At 39.9% G+C, this 18645-nt stretch overlaps 2 protein-coding genes across 3 annotated transcripts; one reads left to right on the forward strand and one right to left on the reverse strand.

Annotated features, from left to right (window-relative positions):
• Positions 1-9914: 9914 nt before the first annotated feature.
• Positions 9915-14873, reverse strand: LOC114820997 (DEK domain-containing chromatin-associated protein 1-like). Of its 2 annotated transcripts, none has more exons than XM_070812204.1 (11): positions 13923-14873; positions 13798-13831; positions 12533-12612; positions 12351-12410; positions 12117-12227; positions 11939-12019; positions 11772-11852; positions 10847-11345; positions 10622-10719; positions 10502-10532; positions 9915-10402 (listed from the first exon to the last, which is right to left on the reverse strand). In XM_070812204.1, exons 1-11 carry the CDS (start codon positions 14409-14411, stop codon positions 10212-10214), a joined length of 1755 nt encoding a protein of 584 aa, XP_070668305.1. In that variant the 5' UTR covers positions 14412-14873; the 3' UTR covers positions 9915-10211. The 2 variants fall into 2 exon arrangements, with proteins under 2 accessions (XP_070668305.1, XP_070668306.1); XM_070812205.1 differs by having other exon boundaries at positions 12117-12224; positions 13923-14748.
• A 770-nt stretch (positions 14874-15643) lies between these two features.
• Positions 15644-18364, forward strand: LOC103409643 (large ribosomal subunit protein eL8y-like). Its single transcript, XM_029092736.2, has 7 exons — positions 15644-15915; positions 16549-16596; positions 16689-16890; positions 17351-17520; positions 17622-17750; positions 17844-17936; positions 18044-18364. Exons 1-7 carry the CDS (start codon positions 15913-15915, stop codon positions 18173-18175), a joined length of 777 nt encoding a protein of 258 aa, XP_028948569.1. The 5' UTR covers positions 15644-15912; the 3' UTR covers positions 18176-18364.
• Positions 18365-18645: the final 281 nt, after the last annotated feature.

Genomic DNA, 18645 nt, shown 5'->3' on the forward strand with positions numbered 1-18645 from the left:
ATCCAGAAATGGTGTGCAAACTCCATAAATCCATTTATGGTCTCAAGCAAAGTCCACGTGCATGGTATGCTAAGCTCAGTCATGTTCTGGAAAGGGTTGGTTTTTGTCGAAGTATTGCGGATTCTTCCCTATTTGTTCGTTCCAGCTCAGTGGGTAAACTAGTTGTGCTCATTTATGTTGATGATCTAATTGTGACAGGTGATAATATGTCAGAGATTAATGCTCTTAAACAGTATCTCAACAACAAGTTTGCTATCAAGGATCTTGGCACTCTCAAATACTTTCTGGGCATCGAGATGGCACACTCTCACAAGGGTTTCTTCCTCAACCAACGCAAGTATGTCATGGATCTTCTTCACGAAGCAAAAATGATAGATTGCAAGCCTGCTCGTACCCCCTTAGATAGCAACTTGAAGCTAAAAACTCACGGTGATCCAATTCCCAATTTAAGTTACTATCAAAGAATGGTTGGCAAACTCATTTATCTGACTATCACACGTCCTGATATATCATATGCCATCAGCATTGTTAGCCAGTTTATGCACTCTCCAAGCATGGATCATTTAAAGATTGTTCATTGTGTGCTACGTTATCTTAAGGGTTCCATTGGTAGAGGAATTCTTATGCGCAACAATAGTCACACTCAGATTTCAGGCTATATCGATGCTGACTGGGCAGGCAATTATCTCGATCGCAAGTCTACCACTGGGTTTTGTACGTTTGTGGGAGGCAACTTAGTTACCTAGAAAAGCAAGAAACAAAGTGTTGTTGCACGCTCTAGTGCAGAGGCAGAGTATCGTGCTATGGCGTCAACTGCTTGTGAACTTATTTGGCTCAAAATCCTTCTGTTGGCTTTAGGTTTTCCTCATCAACAACCCATGTCCTTACACTGTGATAATCAGGCCGCGATGCACATTGCATCGAATCCTGTATTCTATGAGCAAACTAAACATATTGAAGTTGATTGTCACTACGTCAGAAATCAAGTTCAATCCAAGGTGATCGATACTCACTACACGCGCAGTCATGATCAACTTGCGGATATTTTCCCAAAAGGATTAACCTCTGCTAATTTTCAGCGTCTTTTGTTCAAGCTTGGATCAATTAATCCCTTTGATCCAGCTTGAGGGGGAGTATTGGAAGAAAGAATGGCAATTAGGGTTAGGTTTGGTTGCATGTTCACCGTACAAAGGATTTTAGGGTGATAGATAGTGTTGTCAATTCCCTTAATTCAAGGGATGTGTCTCTTGTTGTCAATTCCCTTAATTCAAGGGATGTGTCTTATTTGTCTTGTTGTCAATTCCCTTAATTCAAGGGATGTGTCTTGTTTGTTCTTTTTTTGTTAGCTTTAGACGTAAATCAATGAGGGATAGGTAGTCTTGTTTTCTTCCCTCTAGCACATATATATTTGTTATCTCTTGTACTTGATTGTCTCATGATGAATATACCATTCACAAAATACAATAATTTTCAATTCACTAGTTTATGAGTTTGCTGCTTGCTACGACGCCATTGACTGTTTTGGTTGACCAAAGTTCTGCAGCACGAAAAGGAAATGGTGGGGGCTCATACGCAAAACACTTTTAGTGGAATAGCCCCTCTCTTGGGAAAAAGAATGAATTCAAGAAACCATTTTCTTTTATTGCTAACTCATAAAGTTTGAAGTCTATCTAAGTATTTTGGACAACGGTGTGATCTTTCTCTGCAAATTGTGCGGTGTTAGGCAGTGCAAATGTACAGTGACTGGAACGCATACCGGCAATGGAGTTTAAGGGGTTAGGGTTGGTGTGGTGGGCATCTAGAAGTTGCATTAGGTTGCTTGGTGCACTTGCTATTAACAGTAAAACCCAAGATCTCTCCTAGAGCATAATTAGAGTCAAATTATATGAACTCATTTGCCGTATATATGATTAATTATAAATCTTCTTGATTGGAATTTGAACAGATAATGGCTTGCTTACAAGTTTCAACCAATCACTCAGTTAGAAACTAGAAGTTTCAATTAGATTTGGGTTGGGAACTTTCTTATAAAAGAATTACTTTGAGAGTGGGAATCTTGCGAGACTTTACATATGCTTATAATAAAGGGTCGAGCTATTGCCAATTGGTTTTATGATGAAGCCTTGTTGGCTTAGGTCGTCCTTTTTATTTTTATGAATTGTAATCATATGTCTTAAATTTCAGGTAGACGGGCCATGAGCCCACTCCAACAACATCGATGTTGTCCCTACTTGGCTACTTGCTCAATCTGTTAGGTATGGGGTTTTAATACAAAAGATCTCGGTGTTAGTTAGAGTGGGGTAATCTATTTAAAAGGCTTGTTCTCAAGCCTTCTGGCCGATGTGGGACAAAGGAATTCACACGTGAAGTTCAACACATCAGCAATCACGTGGAGCCAAGTCAGGGCTCACCCATTATTGCAAGGTCAAAGGGGACCCACCCATTCACGTGGCAGTATGAGCCCGTCCCCTGGCTCTAATACCATCTTAAATTTTAGGTAGACGGACCATGGGCCCACTCCAACAACACTGATATTATTCCCACTTGGCCACCTGACCAATCCGTCAGGTGTGGAGTTTTAATACAAAAGGCATCGATGTTAGTTAGAGTGAGATAATTCTATTTAAAAGGCTTGTTCTCAAACCTTCTGATAGATGTGGGACAGAGGAATTCTAAGCCTTTGAATTTTGCATCAAATTCAAGAAAGCCTTCATTGTTCTACCACTGAAGCTATAACCTAATAAGAAAGCCTTCATAAGGAGACAATGAAATAGAAAACAAGACGCACACAACTATTGATATCAAAAGAAAAATATATTTGACAAAATTAAATCATTGGGGAAAAGAAGAAAAAAATATCCCCAAGTCATATATTCTTCATTTATCTCTTAAAAAATAATGATTCTAACTTAAGCCTATCACAATTTTTATTTTTATTTAAAAAAAAAAAACTAATAACCAAAAAAACATTAAGACCAACTAGTTCTTAGTGTAATGGTTTCTCATTTTAACCATATTTGAAGAGGTCCCGGGTTTGAATTCTCTTCTTGTTGATCACAAAACAAAGATAGTTACAATCAAACTTTAGTTGAAAATAAAGCCAATTCTTAGAAAGAAAAAATCAATCTAATTATGTTTCGAGCTGTAAATAATACAAATGGTCAATGGAATTAGGTTTTGGTTAGGGAGTAATGATACAAGCTATAATCAATTTTGTGTCTAAAACACATTTTTCCTTTTTTTTTTTTTATACTCAAAGAAATGGTAGATGCTTATATTGAACAAAAAAAATCGTAGACCTATGCTCCGACATTTTTGAACATAATGTAACCCTCTAGAAAAGGATCCTCTCCGAATCCCTTTCCACCAAACCTATCTAGTTCAGGATCCGAGTCTTTGTATTTTGATCTAACGGCTCCAAACAGGGGGCCCTTTTAAAAGTTATAATAATTGTAGTCGTTGGATCAAAATCCAATGGCCCGGATCCCTGACTAGGTGGATTTGGTGGAAAGGGAACCGAAGAAAATCCTTTTCCCACACAAAAACCATAAGCAATAAAATGAAATATATAAAAAAAGATATGATCATACAAAGGATAATAATAACGGCGATAATGCCATTAATGCTTTATGACACGGATTATTGGGCGGTCAAGTACCAACACATGAAAAACATGAGTATAGCAGAGATGAGAATGCTTCGGTAGATGTGCGGGCACATGAGAAATAACAAAATTAAGAATGAGGATAACATAGGTAAAGTAGGAGTAGCCACAATTGAAGATAAGATGATAGAAAATTAGTTAATATGGTTTTTACATGTGAACCTAAGACTTATAGATGCTCCGGTTACAATACAATTATGAGACAAAGGCTCAGAGCAAAAAGGGTAGAGAAAGAGCTAGGAAAACTTTGAAAGTGACTTAAGAAAAGACATGAAGCACTTGGAAGTTGGAGCTAATGAAAGGTTTGGCGCAAAAGAAAGAACCTTGAGGTTTTAGGATTCATACAGCCAATCCAACTTATTAGGATAAGGCTTTGTTGTTTTTTTATTTCTACAACAATTTTTTTCTTTAGTATATCGATATTTTTACACTATGGGGAGAGAGAGTTCGGCGAAGCCACACAATAGGCAACCTAATTTGGTATCGAATTCGCCATTCACGATATTCGAACCTAAGACCTCTCACTTCCAAGTGAAGAGGAATACCACCAGATCATAGTATTAAGTTGCCTGCTACAACCTTTTTATTCCCAAGATTTCTTTCGTCACATATTGAATTAAATTCGTGTCTTGAATACTATTGGTTCTCCACCTCCTAATATCTAGAGAAGCTCTTACATATGCACCTTGGAATGCTGCTATGGTGTACCAGGCAAATAATATTGTTGATGCACAAAACCGGAGAGGTCTTGGAACAACGTAAATCCGACCGTGAATTTGCAAGAAAGTAAAATAACACAAGATGTATCGTGGTTCACCCAAAGGTTTGGGCTACGTCCACATTGATATTGTATTTCTCTTAGATGATTGTGAAGGAGAGAACCTCTGTAATGTGAGAGGGGATGTGAAAGGGTGAGGGGGTTTTAGGCCTAAGAGTTGGCCTCCATCCTTTTATTACATAATTACATCTAAGTCCCTCGAGTATTTATATGAGATCTAAATACGGATGCCCTAAGTATGGTACAAACAGTAGTCCTCCAAGTCTTCAGTCAATAGAGTCTTTTGGCTTGAGACTTGAAATTCAGTCCATATGTGGGCCGAAGTAACTAGATGTCGTCTTGAACTGATACTTGATATGAGGCGGTACTTAAAGTGAAATGATGCTCAACTAGAAGTAGCACATGTTGCGAGGCTGCTCTGCTTGTGGCTTATGTTGCCTTGGTTGGCTCGGCTTATGGCGTTGATGGTGAGGGAGACCCTTTTATAGAATAAGGGCTCGCTCCTCAATACATAAGTGATGGGCTAAGAGTTAATGCTCGCGGCGAGGCAGTTGCTCAGCAGGCGGCGATGCTCTCTAATGATGGTGAGGGAGTCCCTTTTATAGAATAAGGGCTCGCTTCTTAGTACATGAATCATGGGTGCTCTTTAATGAAAGTGAGGGAGTCCCTTTTATAGAATAAGGGCTCAATCCTCAATACATAAATAATGGGTGCTCTCTAATGAAAGTGAGGGAGTCCCTTTTATAGAATAAGGGATCGGTCCTCAAAACATAAATAATGGGCTGAATCCCCCAAGTATTTTTCACGAGGCCCAATATATGGTACCTAATGTAGTCCCCCAAGTCTTCGGTCAATAGAGTCTGTTGGCTGGAGACTTCAAATTGAATCTATGTATGGGCCGAAGTGGTGGTTGTTCGGAGGCGGTATTTGTATACCCTGCACTGAAGCTTTGTAGGTGAAGCTTTGCAAGTGAAGCTTTGAAGCTGGAGCTCTGTAAATGAAGCTTTTGAAGCTAGAACTTTTGTAAATGAAGCTTTTGAAGTTAGAGCTTTTGTAAATGAAGCTTTCGAAGCTAGAGCTCTGTAGATGAAGCTTTTGAAGCTAGAGCTCTGTAAATGAAGATTTTGTAAATGAAGCTTTCGAAGCTAAAGCTCTGTAAATAAAGCTTTTGAAGCTAGAGCTCTGTAAATGAAGCTTTTGAAGCTGATTGACATGAGTAATGCTCATGAATGTTTATGTTGATTGACATGAGTGATGCTCATGAATGTTGACATGAGTGATGCTCATGAATGTTGACATGAATGATGGTCATGAATGTTTATGTATGATTGACATGAGTGATGCTCATGAATGTTTATGTATGAATGACATGAGTGATGCTCATGTATAATTTTGGAGTACTGAGCGTACTTTTGATCACCTAGTAGGTGATAATAGCGGCAGGTTGCTGAATAATTTTGGAGTACTGGGCGTACTTTTGATCACCTAGTGGGTGATAATAGCGGCAGGCTGCCGAATAATTTTTGTAGTACTAGACGTACTTTTGGTCACCTGGTTGGTGATAATAGCGGCAGGGTGCCAAATAATTTTTTGTAGTACTAGACATACTTTTGGTCACCTGGTTGGTGCTATTTTGGGCTTGTGGACCTCCACACAACATTCCAGCCCTTTTATTTTGGGCTTGCCGGTTTATTTTTTATTTATTTATTACCCTCTGATGGGGTTTATACAGATGTTTCCGAAAGATAAGGAAAATAAATTACATCATTCTGGTGGGGTGTTTATTCCTTACTTTTGCAGTGTCCCCATGTGCTCTTGCAGAGGAAAGCCTCCCTTTTGATTTTTGCTTTTTCGCTTTTGTCTCTGTTTCTTCTTTTTCTTTTCTGCTTTCACTCTTCCTCTTTTCCTTTTTCTGCTTTCTGTCTCTGCTTTGCTGTCATGCATGTGCACACTATCTTTTACTACTTCGTCAGACGCTCTAATTTGCACCTTTTGAGGGCCCAGAATTGTACCAACACCTCTTTGAGCACGGCGAGGTTGAGCTCAGAGCAAAGCAACACCCACCGTCGACTACTAGCATCAACAAATAGCATATGCTAAAAACCTTGTAGGTTCTTATGAAGAGGCAAACCCAGTTGCCTAGCTAAAACTCGATTAGACCAGAAGCGCCAAGATTGATAGTGACGGAGGAATGATGCACAGAAGCAAACTGCTACGCCAGAAAACCCATCTTTCAGGGCAGAGGCTGATCCGGACTGAGGGCTCTGTAGCGCCTCCGGGCATTTGGCGACTGACTTGTCGAACACTGCCAACATTTTCTAGATCGCTTAGTTCATCGATGGGTCAAACACACACACAGAAATGGTGGATATTGCTCGAGCCTCAGCTACTGCAGCTCATGATGACATGGTGTTGATGATGTCCTGATCTACCGCCTCCCTTTGTGGAAGACGTGACAACAGTTCGTGAGCTGTCGTATCTCGTCCTCGCTCTCGAACTCATACAGGCACACATCGCATGACTCGGGCGGGTCGACCAGGTCCAATAACGGTTCCCTGAAGGTCGAAGCAGACGTTAACAGAGTCCTGGTGGTGGATGAAGTGGCCGGAGAGGGACCTACACGGTAAAAAGGCTATTGAGGCCACTCATTCCATCGCCTCCCCAAAGTTCCCTCCTTTTGATTCCTGCACAACTTCCTCACCCATTTCATCCATTTCAATTTGTTTCCTCCGCCTTGGGCTTTTCAGATGTCAAATTTCTGCACTTTCTCGAGAGTGTTAAGTGTTGGCACGGTACTACTGCACTTTCTCGAGAGATCTTCACCAGCAATTCCACAACATGTGGAGATCTGTCCACTGCACTTTCCTTATCTGAATTGCCGGCAGCAGAGTTGGCGGGATCGTTGACGATCTTGAAGGGCTTTTAGAGCACCGAAGGGAGAGGAAACGCATGGTCGATACGACTAGCCTGGACCTTGCTATAGACGGAGGTGACTCAGCCGGTGACTAAAGTAGGAACTGCCTCGACGGCGGCGGCAGCACCGCCGTTAGCAAACAGTGATGCTGGAGCCATGGCTAAAACACAGACAGTGTCTCTGAGATCTTCGAGTTTTTTAGGCACAACTGCGAATGGAGCGTGAAATCCATCGGATGGCGTTTTAGGTTTTGCTGGAGTGGCTTCCTTGGTAATTACCGGTGTGTTATAGGGTGGTTTTGGAAAGTGAAGAACTGAGGGAGATCGTAAAGCACAGTAAATGATGAGAGGGTAGTCGATTATCTTGTTTGAATAGAGAGATGGGCTTTTCTGGGTATTTAGAGAGAAAATCTTAGGATTTTGAGAGAGAGAGGTGTTCTTGGTTTTTGTCATTTTGCATATTCACTGTGGAGGTGAAAAAATGAAAGAGAACCGACACAACTTTTCGTATCGATTCCCACAGACGGCGCCAAATGTTGATGCACAAAACCAGAGGGGTCTTGGAACAACGTAAATCCGACCGTGAATTTGCAAGAAAGTAAAATAACACAAGATGTATCGTGGTTCACCCAAAGGTTTGGGCTACGTCCACACTGATATTGTATTTCTCTGAGAGGATTGTGAGGGAGAGAACCTCTGTAATGTGAGAGGGGATGTGAAAGGGTGAGGGGGCTTCAGGCCTAAGAGTTGACCTCCCTCCTTTTATTACATAATTACATCTAAGTCCCCAGAGTATTTATACGAGATCTAAATATGGAGGCCCTAAGTATGGTACAAACAAATATAACATAACAAATAGTTGAAACATATGACATTGTATTATTGGTCACCAAGCGTATGTAAGTTCTTCCCCTTTAGATGTGCCTCCACAAATCTTCAAAGATCTTCATAGTAAAAGCTGGCAAACTCAAACCATCTCCAACCGAAGGGTCTAAAGGGCCAAATAGCCGAAAATAGCCCAAAAACCATCTCCAACCGAGGGTTAGGCCAAAGGGCTCATGAGCCCCACAGGACAAAAACAGGCCAGAAGGCCAACCGGCTGACTAGCCCTTTTTTTTTTCTTTTCCACTTGCCCAGTCCAGTTTTTTTTAATAGCCCACTTTGTTCTTTTTTTTTTGGATTTTTTTTTTAATTTCTAATTTTTTCCAACACCATTTCTCACAAACTTTTCACCATTTCATATTGTCTTACCTTAATTTATTTCAATTATTCACATTCCATACTATAGACCTTTGACCCTCAATTAGAGATGATTTTTTGTGACAGGGCTAAAACAAGCCCTTTGGCCCTCAGTTGGAGATGGAGGCAAATATGACCATGTACTGTTCATTAAAATATTGATATCTTGGAAGGCCAGATGGCTAAAATGAGCCATCTGGCCAGCCTTCGGTTGGAGATGGCCTCAATAGCACATATATGACTTTCCTATCTTCCCCATGAGAAAGGAACAAACAAACTTTTTTCTCAGGAAAATCCATTGGCCCTGAAAACACAAGCTCTCCCCAACCGAAGTCAGTTGTGTGGAAACTTAGGCCATCTCCAACCAAAGGCTGGCCAGAGGGCTTGTTTTAGCCATCTGGCCCTCCAAGAAATTAATATTTTAATGAATAGTGCAAGGCCATATTTCTTACTATCTCCAACCGAGGACGATAGGGCTCGTTTTAGTCCTATCACTAAAAATCGTCTCCAACCAAAGGCTAAAGGGCGATAGTATGGAATGTGAAGAATTAAAATAAAATGAGGTAAGATAATATAGAATAGTGAAAAATATGTGAGAAATGATGTAGGAAAAAATTAGAAAGTAAAAAAAGAGGTCCAAAAAAAAGGCTATTGAGCATAAAAACAAAAAGTGGTGGGCTGGGCAATGAAAAAGAACCAAAAAATAAAAAAAAAGGTTGGGCTAATGGAAAAGAACCAAAAAATAAAAAAAAAGGTTGGGCTAATGGAAAAGAACAAAAAAAAAAAAAAAGGATTTGGGCTAGCTAGCGAACTGGCTGAAAGTAGCCAGCCAGTTGGCCCTTTGACCCTTTTAGATTCCGTAGGGCCCACGAGCCTTCTTCTGGCTTAGCCCTTAATTGGAGATAATTTTCGAGGCATTTTTCGGCCCTATGAACCCTTCGGTTGGAAATGGCCGTAACCCAGACCAAGTTGTAGTCCAAAGTGTAACCCTTCTGGTATCGGCGGCTTAAGTTTTGAGCGCCCGTCAACAGCTAAAAGAAGCTTCGTTTTCTGAACTGGTTTCATTCTCAAGGCCTCAGTTCAGAACTGGTTTCATTCTCAAGGCCTCAGTTCAGGCTCTCCAAACAATGGAGGAGAGTGCTTTAAATGTAATGCAGTTCTCAAGAACCCCATCTTTCATGGCCATTTTTTGATTGTTGAGATTTTCGAGCTTCTCGGGGTCAATATGGAAGGAGTTGTATAGCATTGAAGACTCCAAACGCCGATATCATCTCAAATATTGAAGTTAAGAGACAAAGAGAGGAAAAAAAGAGATTAAGATTTAAAAAAAAAAACCCACTTACTACTCTATTATAATGAAAATTAAGTCACGGCTACAGCTAAACAACTCTCATAGGAAGGGGTTTTAACTTATAAAAGAAAACAAACCAACCTAACATATGAATCTGAGGTCAGCTCAACACTACAAAGAAGTTGAATAATATGGTACAGGACCCCGGACATCCAAAGGTATCGATTCTTAAAAACTGCTGATGGCACACCTCTGAAGAAAACTATGAATTACTTGGTTAATGCACAACCAGAGACGGTCAAGTATAAGCTCTGGCCAACTATGATTTAAGCATCATCGTCGTCCTTATCATCACCATCCTTTTCTTCATCCTTGTCTGAGGCATCACCAGCTTCGGCATTCTCCTCTGCTTCTTCATCCCCTTCATCTTCCTCGTCAGTCATGTTGTTAATTACATCTGTAATTATTGCCTTCACCTCTGCTTTTCTATGCATCAAATCAACACTGAAGTGGATACCTGAGGAGTAAATCACGGTTTTACAGTTAGCTAAATAAAAGAGTTGGTAAAGAAAAGAAAAATAAAAAATAAACTGAAGCACACAGAAAGGAACCCTACCAAGTTGCCTGAGAATGTCTGATAAAGTTGCCTGCACAACGTAAATGTGGAAGGTTTAATAATAGAACTAACACAACTTCAACCATCCACTCAATGTCAAGTTACAATGATGAAACTTACAGTATTGAAGTCCACTTCCTTCAGAATATCAACAATTACGGCATGCATATCATCTCTAGTGGGCTCTGGCTTCGGTTTCTTGCTAGCTTTTCCTTTTCCTAGTTCATGCACGAATTTGATACAATCAAAAGAGAAACTCCTAAAATTTTGAAGACAGACACTTCATGGAACGATACCCTAGCTAATATTGAAGTATCCACAGAAAATAAACACAAAGAAAATCACCTTGATCCTTGGCTGGGGACTTGCTCGACTGTTTCTTGCCAGTGGCTTTTTCCTTGGTATCCTTTGGCTTTTCCTTCTCAGTCTTCTGTTTTTTTGCTGATCTCTTTGCTTTAGTTGTTGAGCCAGAAGTTCCTTCAGCATCAGTTGCACCTCTTTTCGAAGTAGAATTAGATTTCTTTGCAGATTCTGTAGGAGTTTTGGCAGATTTTGCTGGGGTCTTCTTCTTAGAAGGTGTTGTTTTGCTACCAGCTTTAGCCTTTGAGCCCTCTTTTACAGTCTTTTTGGTTGAACTTTTTGGACTCGAAACCTGGTCCTTTGGTTCTTTTTGCTCTTCATCGGATTTTTCTTCATGGTCACTTTCTTCATTAACCATATTGTGATCATCATCTTCACCAGAATCATCCTTCACATCTGAAGATTCAACTTTGTCATCATCCTCCTCTTCGTCAGCTTTGGATGACTCCTGCTTTTTGTCAGAATTGGGTGTTTCTTTTCGTTTCTATCAAGAAAGAAGGCACAAAGTTAGACTACAAAGTATTGACACGAGAAGAAAATGCATGACCAAGTGGGAAGGACATGTGCATTGCAAAACATCATCAAATGCAAAGTGCATTGCCAAAGTATCATAATCAGAGTTAAAAAAATTATCGATGAGAATACAAGGTTCAACAAGTAAATCAATCTAATCAGCACACTAAAGTCAAACCAGAAGTAAACAATTTGTCGCCTTTATTTTCATCTGGGGAGAATCCTTAGGTGTAAACCCATATTACAACACGGATGACAACTATGCACATAACACAGGGATTAATGAAAATAAGAGAAAAATGGATCAAGTAACTAATGCATCAGGAAACAATATTCCTTCTACATCCATGGCGTTGGTGAGAAATTCATAATTTAATATTGAGTAATGAATGCACACCTTGGCTGATGGTTCTGGTGATGCTTCTCCAGAACCTGCAGCCTTACTCGGTGTAGCCTTCCTTCTCCGCTTTTGCCCTTTCTGAAACTCAGAGATGAACCATGGTTTAACAACCAATGTGAAAGTGCACAGAGAACAAGTAAAAATTAGTGGGAAAAAAACCGAACCTGTTCCTTTTCAGCAAGCAAAACATCAGTTGTAGCATGTGGAGATTCCAAGAACTCCAATAACTTGACAGAAAGATCTTCCTGTAAGCACAGCATGTCAGATAAGATCACCCATCAACTTTTCAAGCAGTATAAAAAACTTTTCAAGCAATATAAAAACATTTCTTCCGATATTTACCTTCTTTGTAGTGCCCTTAACCGGAATATTAAGCAAGTCACAAAAATCCATCAGCTTTTCTTTAACACACTTATCGATCTTTTCCTTTACCCTTGCCCTCTGTTTTTCCTGCTGCAAACAGAAAAATAAGAATGATAGAGTGAGCATTAAGAATAATGTTGGACTGCATGAATATCCAAGAAGACCTTGCAGAATATGCAAAATTGATAAAGGTAAGCATAAAACATATAATACCTCATTCTCCACCCACACATAACCTGAAAACTGACTTATATTTTTCTTTAAACTATGAGCCTGCACAAGAACATCAACAAATAAAAGACATCAAAAGATAATAAAAACTGCCACAGATAGTATGAAGACAAAGCACCTAAAATCACTAAGCCAAAAAAAAAAACAGACACACAAAAGTTCACCTTAGCTTTTTTTCCAAAAAGAATTGTGTGAAGTAATTGCAGGTTGTCATCTGCTTTTCTCTTTGACATCTTGAAAGCCACTGAAATAGTTCAAATATCAGACAAAAGTAGGCCAAGCTGCGGTAACAAGAAATTTAAAGATAAGTGAATAACAATGTAAATGCAAACTATATTATTTTCCCACATACAACATGAGAAAATTCCACCCCACAACACACAGGTATCCCTTTCATTTAAGAGTACATGCAGGTACCCTTGGACATGCGAAAGTTTATAAGAAATCAAATAAAAGAAAATTACTGATGAACTATGTCAAAATCAACTAATTGACACAATAACTGCCATTAAATCAATCCAACTTCACAGTGCTCTTCTTTTATTGACTTAAAGGACAATGTAAATAAGATCAAATGCACCAGGGGTGCTCGATTATTTGGGTAAATTCGAATGTAATCCTCCATCGTACACAACCTCTAATTAGAACTAGAATCTAATTTCTGAATATATGCCCAGGTCCTTTGTTTTAACAAGGATATTAGGCATTGCTTATGACAACTCTAACCAGAGGAACAGCACAATGAAATTCATTTCACAACAATTTTGTTTCTTGTTTCCACTTATTTATTTTCATTGTTACATAGCAGCTAGATGAACATGATTCATTTGGTTGTATACACTTCAATTTTCCATCCGACACAAGTTCAACTCAAAGAAAGCCACTACACCTTATAGATCCAAATCAGTTAAAATCATCAAAACAAATTTTTGTACCACTGCTTAGCTTGTCAATAATGATGCAGTGGAATAGAAAAATACACGGACAACAGTGAAGGACCGACCATCAAAAAGGAAAGCTTATATGTGGTTTACAACTGGAAGATAAAATGTATATACCAGTGACTAGTTCATTCAAATGTGAAACTGAAGCTAAAACAGAGCCACTGTCATGTGTACACCAGGTGAAATAACACATGAACTACTAGCGTACAGGGAATTATAACCTCTTTTTTAGATTTTCTAGTTAATGAGGGAAGGATCTAACTTAAACTAGTGAACTTAAAGCAGCCACCACATAACATGTGCATGTAAATTTTCTGCCGAAAATCTAAATCTAAGCCAATTAGCAGGACAACTCCAGTCTCACTATCACTGAATGCAACAACAGATCAACATGGTATGTCAAGTTATCAAAGGATTTCAGCAATTATACCATATCAACAAACAATTTAACAAGATCAAGGCTTTCAAAAATTAAGAAAACATACCATTTGGTATATTCTTAAGCTCTGTACCGCGGCCCTGAAATCACAGAAAACAAGCATAATTCAAATTAGACCACAAAAGGCCAACAAATAACAAATAAAAAAGGCATCCTTTCCCACCACCATACCTTCTCAATGCTCAAGGCTTTAGTCCCGGAAGACCTTCCGCTATCCGGAGCTGAGTAGCGCTCAACTAGCTTCCTCTCCCTTGTGGGCCTCTCAATCACCGGCGTCACCGGCTCCTTCTCTTTCTTCTCCGCCTCAACTTCTTTACTCTTCTTCGCAGCCAAGTCTCGCCCCCTCTTTTTCGACTCAGTCTGGTCGCTGTCCTCCTTCTTCAAGCTAGACTTCCGACCTCTCTTAGCCTTCTTCGGAGTTTCCTCACTCTCTTTCTCCTTCTCCTCTTTGCCTTCTTCAACAACCTTCTCCTCCTCGTTCTCAGTCACCTTCTCGGAAACCTCCGGAACTTTCTCATTCTCCTTCTCCTTCTCTTCATCTTTCTCTTGCTCCTCTTCCTTGGCCTTCTCTTTCGGCTTCTCCTCGGCCTCAGCCTCCGGCTTCTCCTCCACCGGAGCTTCGTCCTCCGGTTTCTTCTCCTCTAGGGCTTCGGACGCCATGGGAACCGAGCAGCAAAGCAAGGATCGAGGATTGGACGGAGAACTGTTAAAACCCTAGATTTGTGGGTTTGGGAAATGGAAACCCTAGGAATCACAGAGCTGGAGGGGGAGCTACGAGGGCTACGTGAATCTGAATCTGAGAGAGGGACGGGAGGTGGAATTTAGCAAATTGGGGATTTCGGAATTTGGGGGGAATTGAAATCTCTGGGGTTTTAATTTCGGAATTTTTGGGGAGATTGGGCGGGCTGTGGAATTGTAAAGGGAGGGAGGGTTTCAAAATTTCACGCCATAAAATTTTGAGAGAGCGGGCTTCTCTGTCTTTTTACTACTAATAGTGAGCTCCTCACTACGCACCAAAGAATTTCAGAGGGTGGTTGCCACGTGTCCATTGTAATGTCGTTTTGGTAATTGTTGGGTGGGAATTCCTCATTCTTTTATCTTTATTTCAATTTTGTGTTCCTTGAGGGTGCGTTTGGTACGTGGGACGGGACGGGACGGAACGGGACGGAACGGGACGAGACGTTTCGTCCTGCGTTTGGTGCGTCAAAAATTGGTGGTACGGGCTGTTCCACGGGACAGATTTTTGGTGTTTTTGCGTCCCACCTCCCCCTGGAACGGGTTTGTTCCACGTCTGTGGAACACAATGTTTTACCATTTTAAGACAAATACCACCCCATGTCTTTTTAAAAAATTACACCTTCGTTCCGTCCCGTTCCGTCCCGTCCCGTCCCGTTCCGTCCTGTCTGCGTACCAAACGCACCCTGAAGGACAAGATTGGATCTCGAATGCATGAGTAAATGTTTTTAAGCAACTCCGACCTGGAAGAAACCCGGCATTGATGAGGTTAAGGTAATTTTGCATTTTTTATTATTATTATTTTTTATTATTTTTACAAACATTAAACAGACATGTTTAAAGCTATAACTTTGTTGTAATTTGGGTTGAAGAAACTTCCTACGGCTTAGCCATTTCTTCAGAAGACGTTGACATACACAGTGAATCTTCCAAAGAGAAAACAAGTGATTTGGTAATAATTGAATCCATACGTCCTTTTATTAGTGTATGGACGTCTATCTCTCAAGCACAAGTTTAGGTTCAGATTCAATGAGAAAATAAAACAAATCATCTAACAACATCTCTTCCAAAACCAAGAACTACGAGATCGGTCCTTTCATCACGTGGTGACAAAAGAGATTGTACCGTTCAAGCCTCATTTTTCATGCTTGTCCCAGGCAGATTGAATCAATATAAACTGAAGCCCAACTCAAAAATGGAAAATACGGCCCATGATTGCGGCCCGCCATAAAAGCAACACAAGCTCAAGCCGAACAGTCCCAGGCAGATCCGACCCGAACCAACGAATCGGATGAAAACCCAAATTCCGCAATAGGGCCACCTATATATAGTTCACACTTAGCGCCACCCGAGGGCTTCAGCTTAGCTTTAGGGTTTCATTCGCTGTAAACCCCAGAAGGTCAGTGAAGATCTCAGCCACCCGGAAATGGTATGCTCCAAACCCTAGTTTCATCCCCTTCTTCTCCCATATGCTCGAACCTTATGCTATATTCGAATAATTTTCACTTGTATGTACGCATGCCTGTGTTTTCTGATTTTTTTCATCCGTTGGTGTGAAATGTAGATTATCAGTTAATCTGTGGGCTTGAAATCTGATTAATTAGTACAATCGAGGTGTTTGTTTGTGTTAATTGGTACTGATTAAGCTTTATCACCTTTGATGCTTACTTTTGATGAATGCATGTATGTATATGTAATGGTGTGATTAGTCTCTGAGAATTTGTTTTTCGAGAGGCGGAAGACTTCGAATTGTCAGCTGGGGATGGGATAGATTTGGAGACCATTATGTGCACCCTGTTTTCGGGGATTTTTGAACTGTGAATTTTATTTCATTTGTTTATCCAATTAAGCAGAATTTGAATGTTTACTGAGGTTTCTATTCAGTAAATGTAATGCTTTCAATCATGCATGAAAAGCACGCTTTGGATGGCACTGGTGTTATATCATTTGTTAAATGTGATTGAGTTTTAACGCCAATTAACTTTGGGACGTGATCGGAATTGTGGTTGCCTTTTGATTGGTTTCATTTGTTTTAATTTTCCCATATTCTTTTGTCTTGCAGGCTCCCAAGAGAGGTGTGAAACCGGCAGCACCTGCTAAGAAGAAAACTGTATGATCTATTGCATTTGTTTATGGATTGTTATCTTATAAATGTTTTTGAAACTTGTCAATTATTGAATATTTCTTTAATTAATGTTTCAGGAGAAGGTTGTGAACCCACTATTTGAGAAGCGTACCAAGCAGTTTGGTATTGGCGGGGCTTTGCCTCCTAAGAGAGATCTGCACCGGTTTGTGAAGTGGCCCAAGGTTGTCCGTATCCAGAGGAAAAAGAGGATCCTTAAGCAACGTTTGAAGGTCCCACCAGCACTTAACCAGTTCACCAAGACTCTGGACAAGAACCTTGGTATGAAACCGACCATTGTGATTTCTTGCTGCTTGAGTAATGTGATTGTTTAGGATCATTTGAAGTTAATTGTTTGAAAAAGTATATGTAAATTCTTACCATCACAAAAAATTTATCGTTGGTTAGATGAGCATACGTTCACTACCTACTGCTTACTAGTCTGGGAATGGAAAAGTTTTCCAACACTTGTGGATTTCTACCTCTACGCCCTTTGTCGTGTTTCTTGATGAACATCCCATCCTGTATCTGATTGGATAGTCACATAATAGTATTGATAGTTGATTCTAGGATCTGTAGCTTTAAAATTACTGATTTGAGTGGTTAATGACTATTCCATTCATGTTCTTATATGGTCTGATTTTATGAAACATTGAAGGTGGAGTCGTTTTAGAGGAGGTCTGAAGTATTAAATTATTTTTACTCCCACAAACAATTATAATATTTCTAACACTACTTGCAGCAACAAGTCTCTTCAAGTTGCTTCTGAAGTACAGACCCGAAGACAAAGCTGCAAAGAGGGAACGTCTTCTGAAACGAGCTCAAGAGGAATCTGAAGGAAAAACCGTTGAGACAAAGAAGCCTATTGTTCTGAAATATGGACTTAACCATGTCACCTACCTGATTGAGCAGGTTGGTAATACATCATATCGATTTGTTCCTTCTAGGTTTCAATGAATGAACCTTGACATACGTCGTAAGTTATGCTAACTAGTAAGATGTTGCCTTCGCAGAACAAGGCTCAGCTTGTTGTTATTGCTCATGATGTGGACCCTATCGAGTTGGTTGTATGGCTTCCTGCCTTGTGCAGGAAGATGGAGATCCCATACTGCATTGTGAAGGGGAAATCCCGTCTTGGAGCGGTATAGATCTGTAATTTTGTCTGTTATTTTTAATCAAACAATGGATTCTACGTCTTTTGGAAGGTATTAATGTATCTTTTGCCTCACTGACAGCTTCTCCACAAGAAAACAGCTGCTGCACTTTGTTTGACAACTGTTAAGAATGAGGATAAGCTTGAGTTCAGCAAAATTCTGGAGGCTATCAAGGTATGTTGAAAGATTGATTTTTTTTTTTTACTTTGCTTGACAATTTTACCCGTTAGATTGTAAACACTTGATTTACCGCTCCTCATCGTTACTTGTATGTGATTTAGGCCAACTTCAATGATAAGTACGAAGAGTTAAGAAAGAAGTGGGGAGGCGGTATCATGGGCGCCAAATCACAGGCCAAGACCAAGGCGAAGGAGAAGCTCTTAGCCAAGGAAGCTGCGCAGAGGTTGAATTAAGAGTGTCGTCCATCGAGGGTGCTCTTTACTTGCTTTTGTATTTTCCTTTCGAGACTAATCTGTTCCCCGTATAATCACTTACAAATCGAGTTCAACTTTATATCACTCTGGTTAGAGTGTGGATATGCTTTTTGTTAAAACATTTGTAGCATCTATATTTCTCTTCATGTTCTCCATCCATTACCACAATGTTTGTCTGCTTTTGAGTGCTTTTAGATAAAATGATTTTGGGTTCAAAAAGCACTTGAAGTGCAGTGTTATAACTCATTTAAAAGCCTTTTTCAAACGAGCTCATAGTGTGTGTCCCCTAACCTGGTTACACTGGTTTAACTTTGTAAATTAAGCAAACCATCTTAACAAACCACCTTTAAGTTTAGAGTACAATGATAGTAAGATGCCGGTTAATCAGCCTACACTCCACTTTGTGCTATAACATTGAATTCACCAAAAATGCTTACAATCAAGTGGAA

Source organism: Malus domestica, chromosome 14, assembly GCF_042453785.1.
Source record: "Malus domestica chromosome 14, GDT2T_hap1".
Taxonomy (NCBI): domain Eukaryota; kingdom Viridiplantae; phylum Streptophyta; class Magnoliopsida; order Rosales; family Rosaceae; genus Malus; species Malus domestica.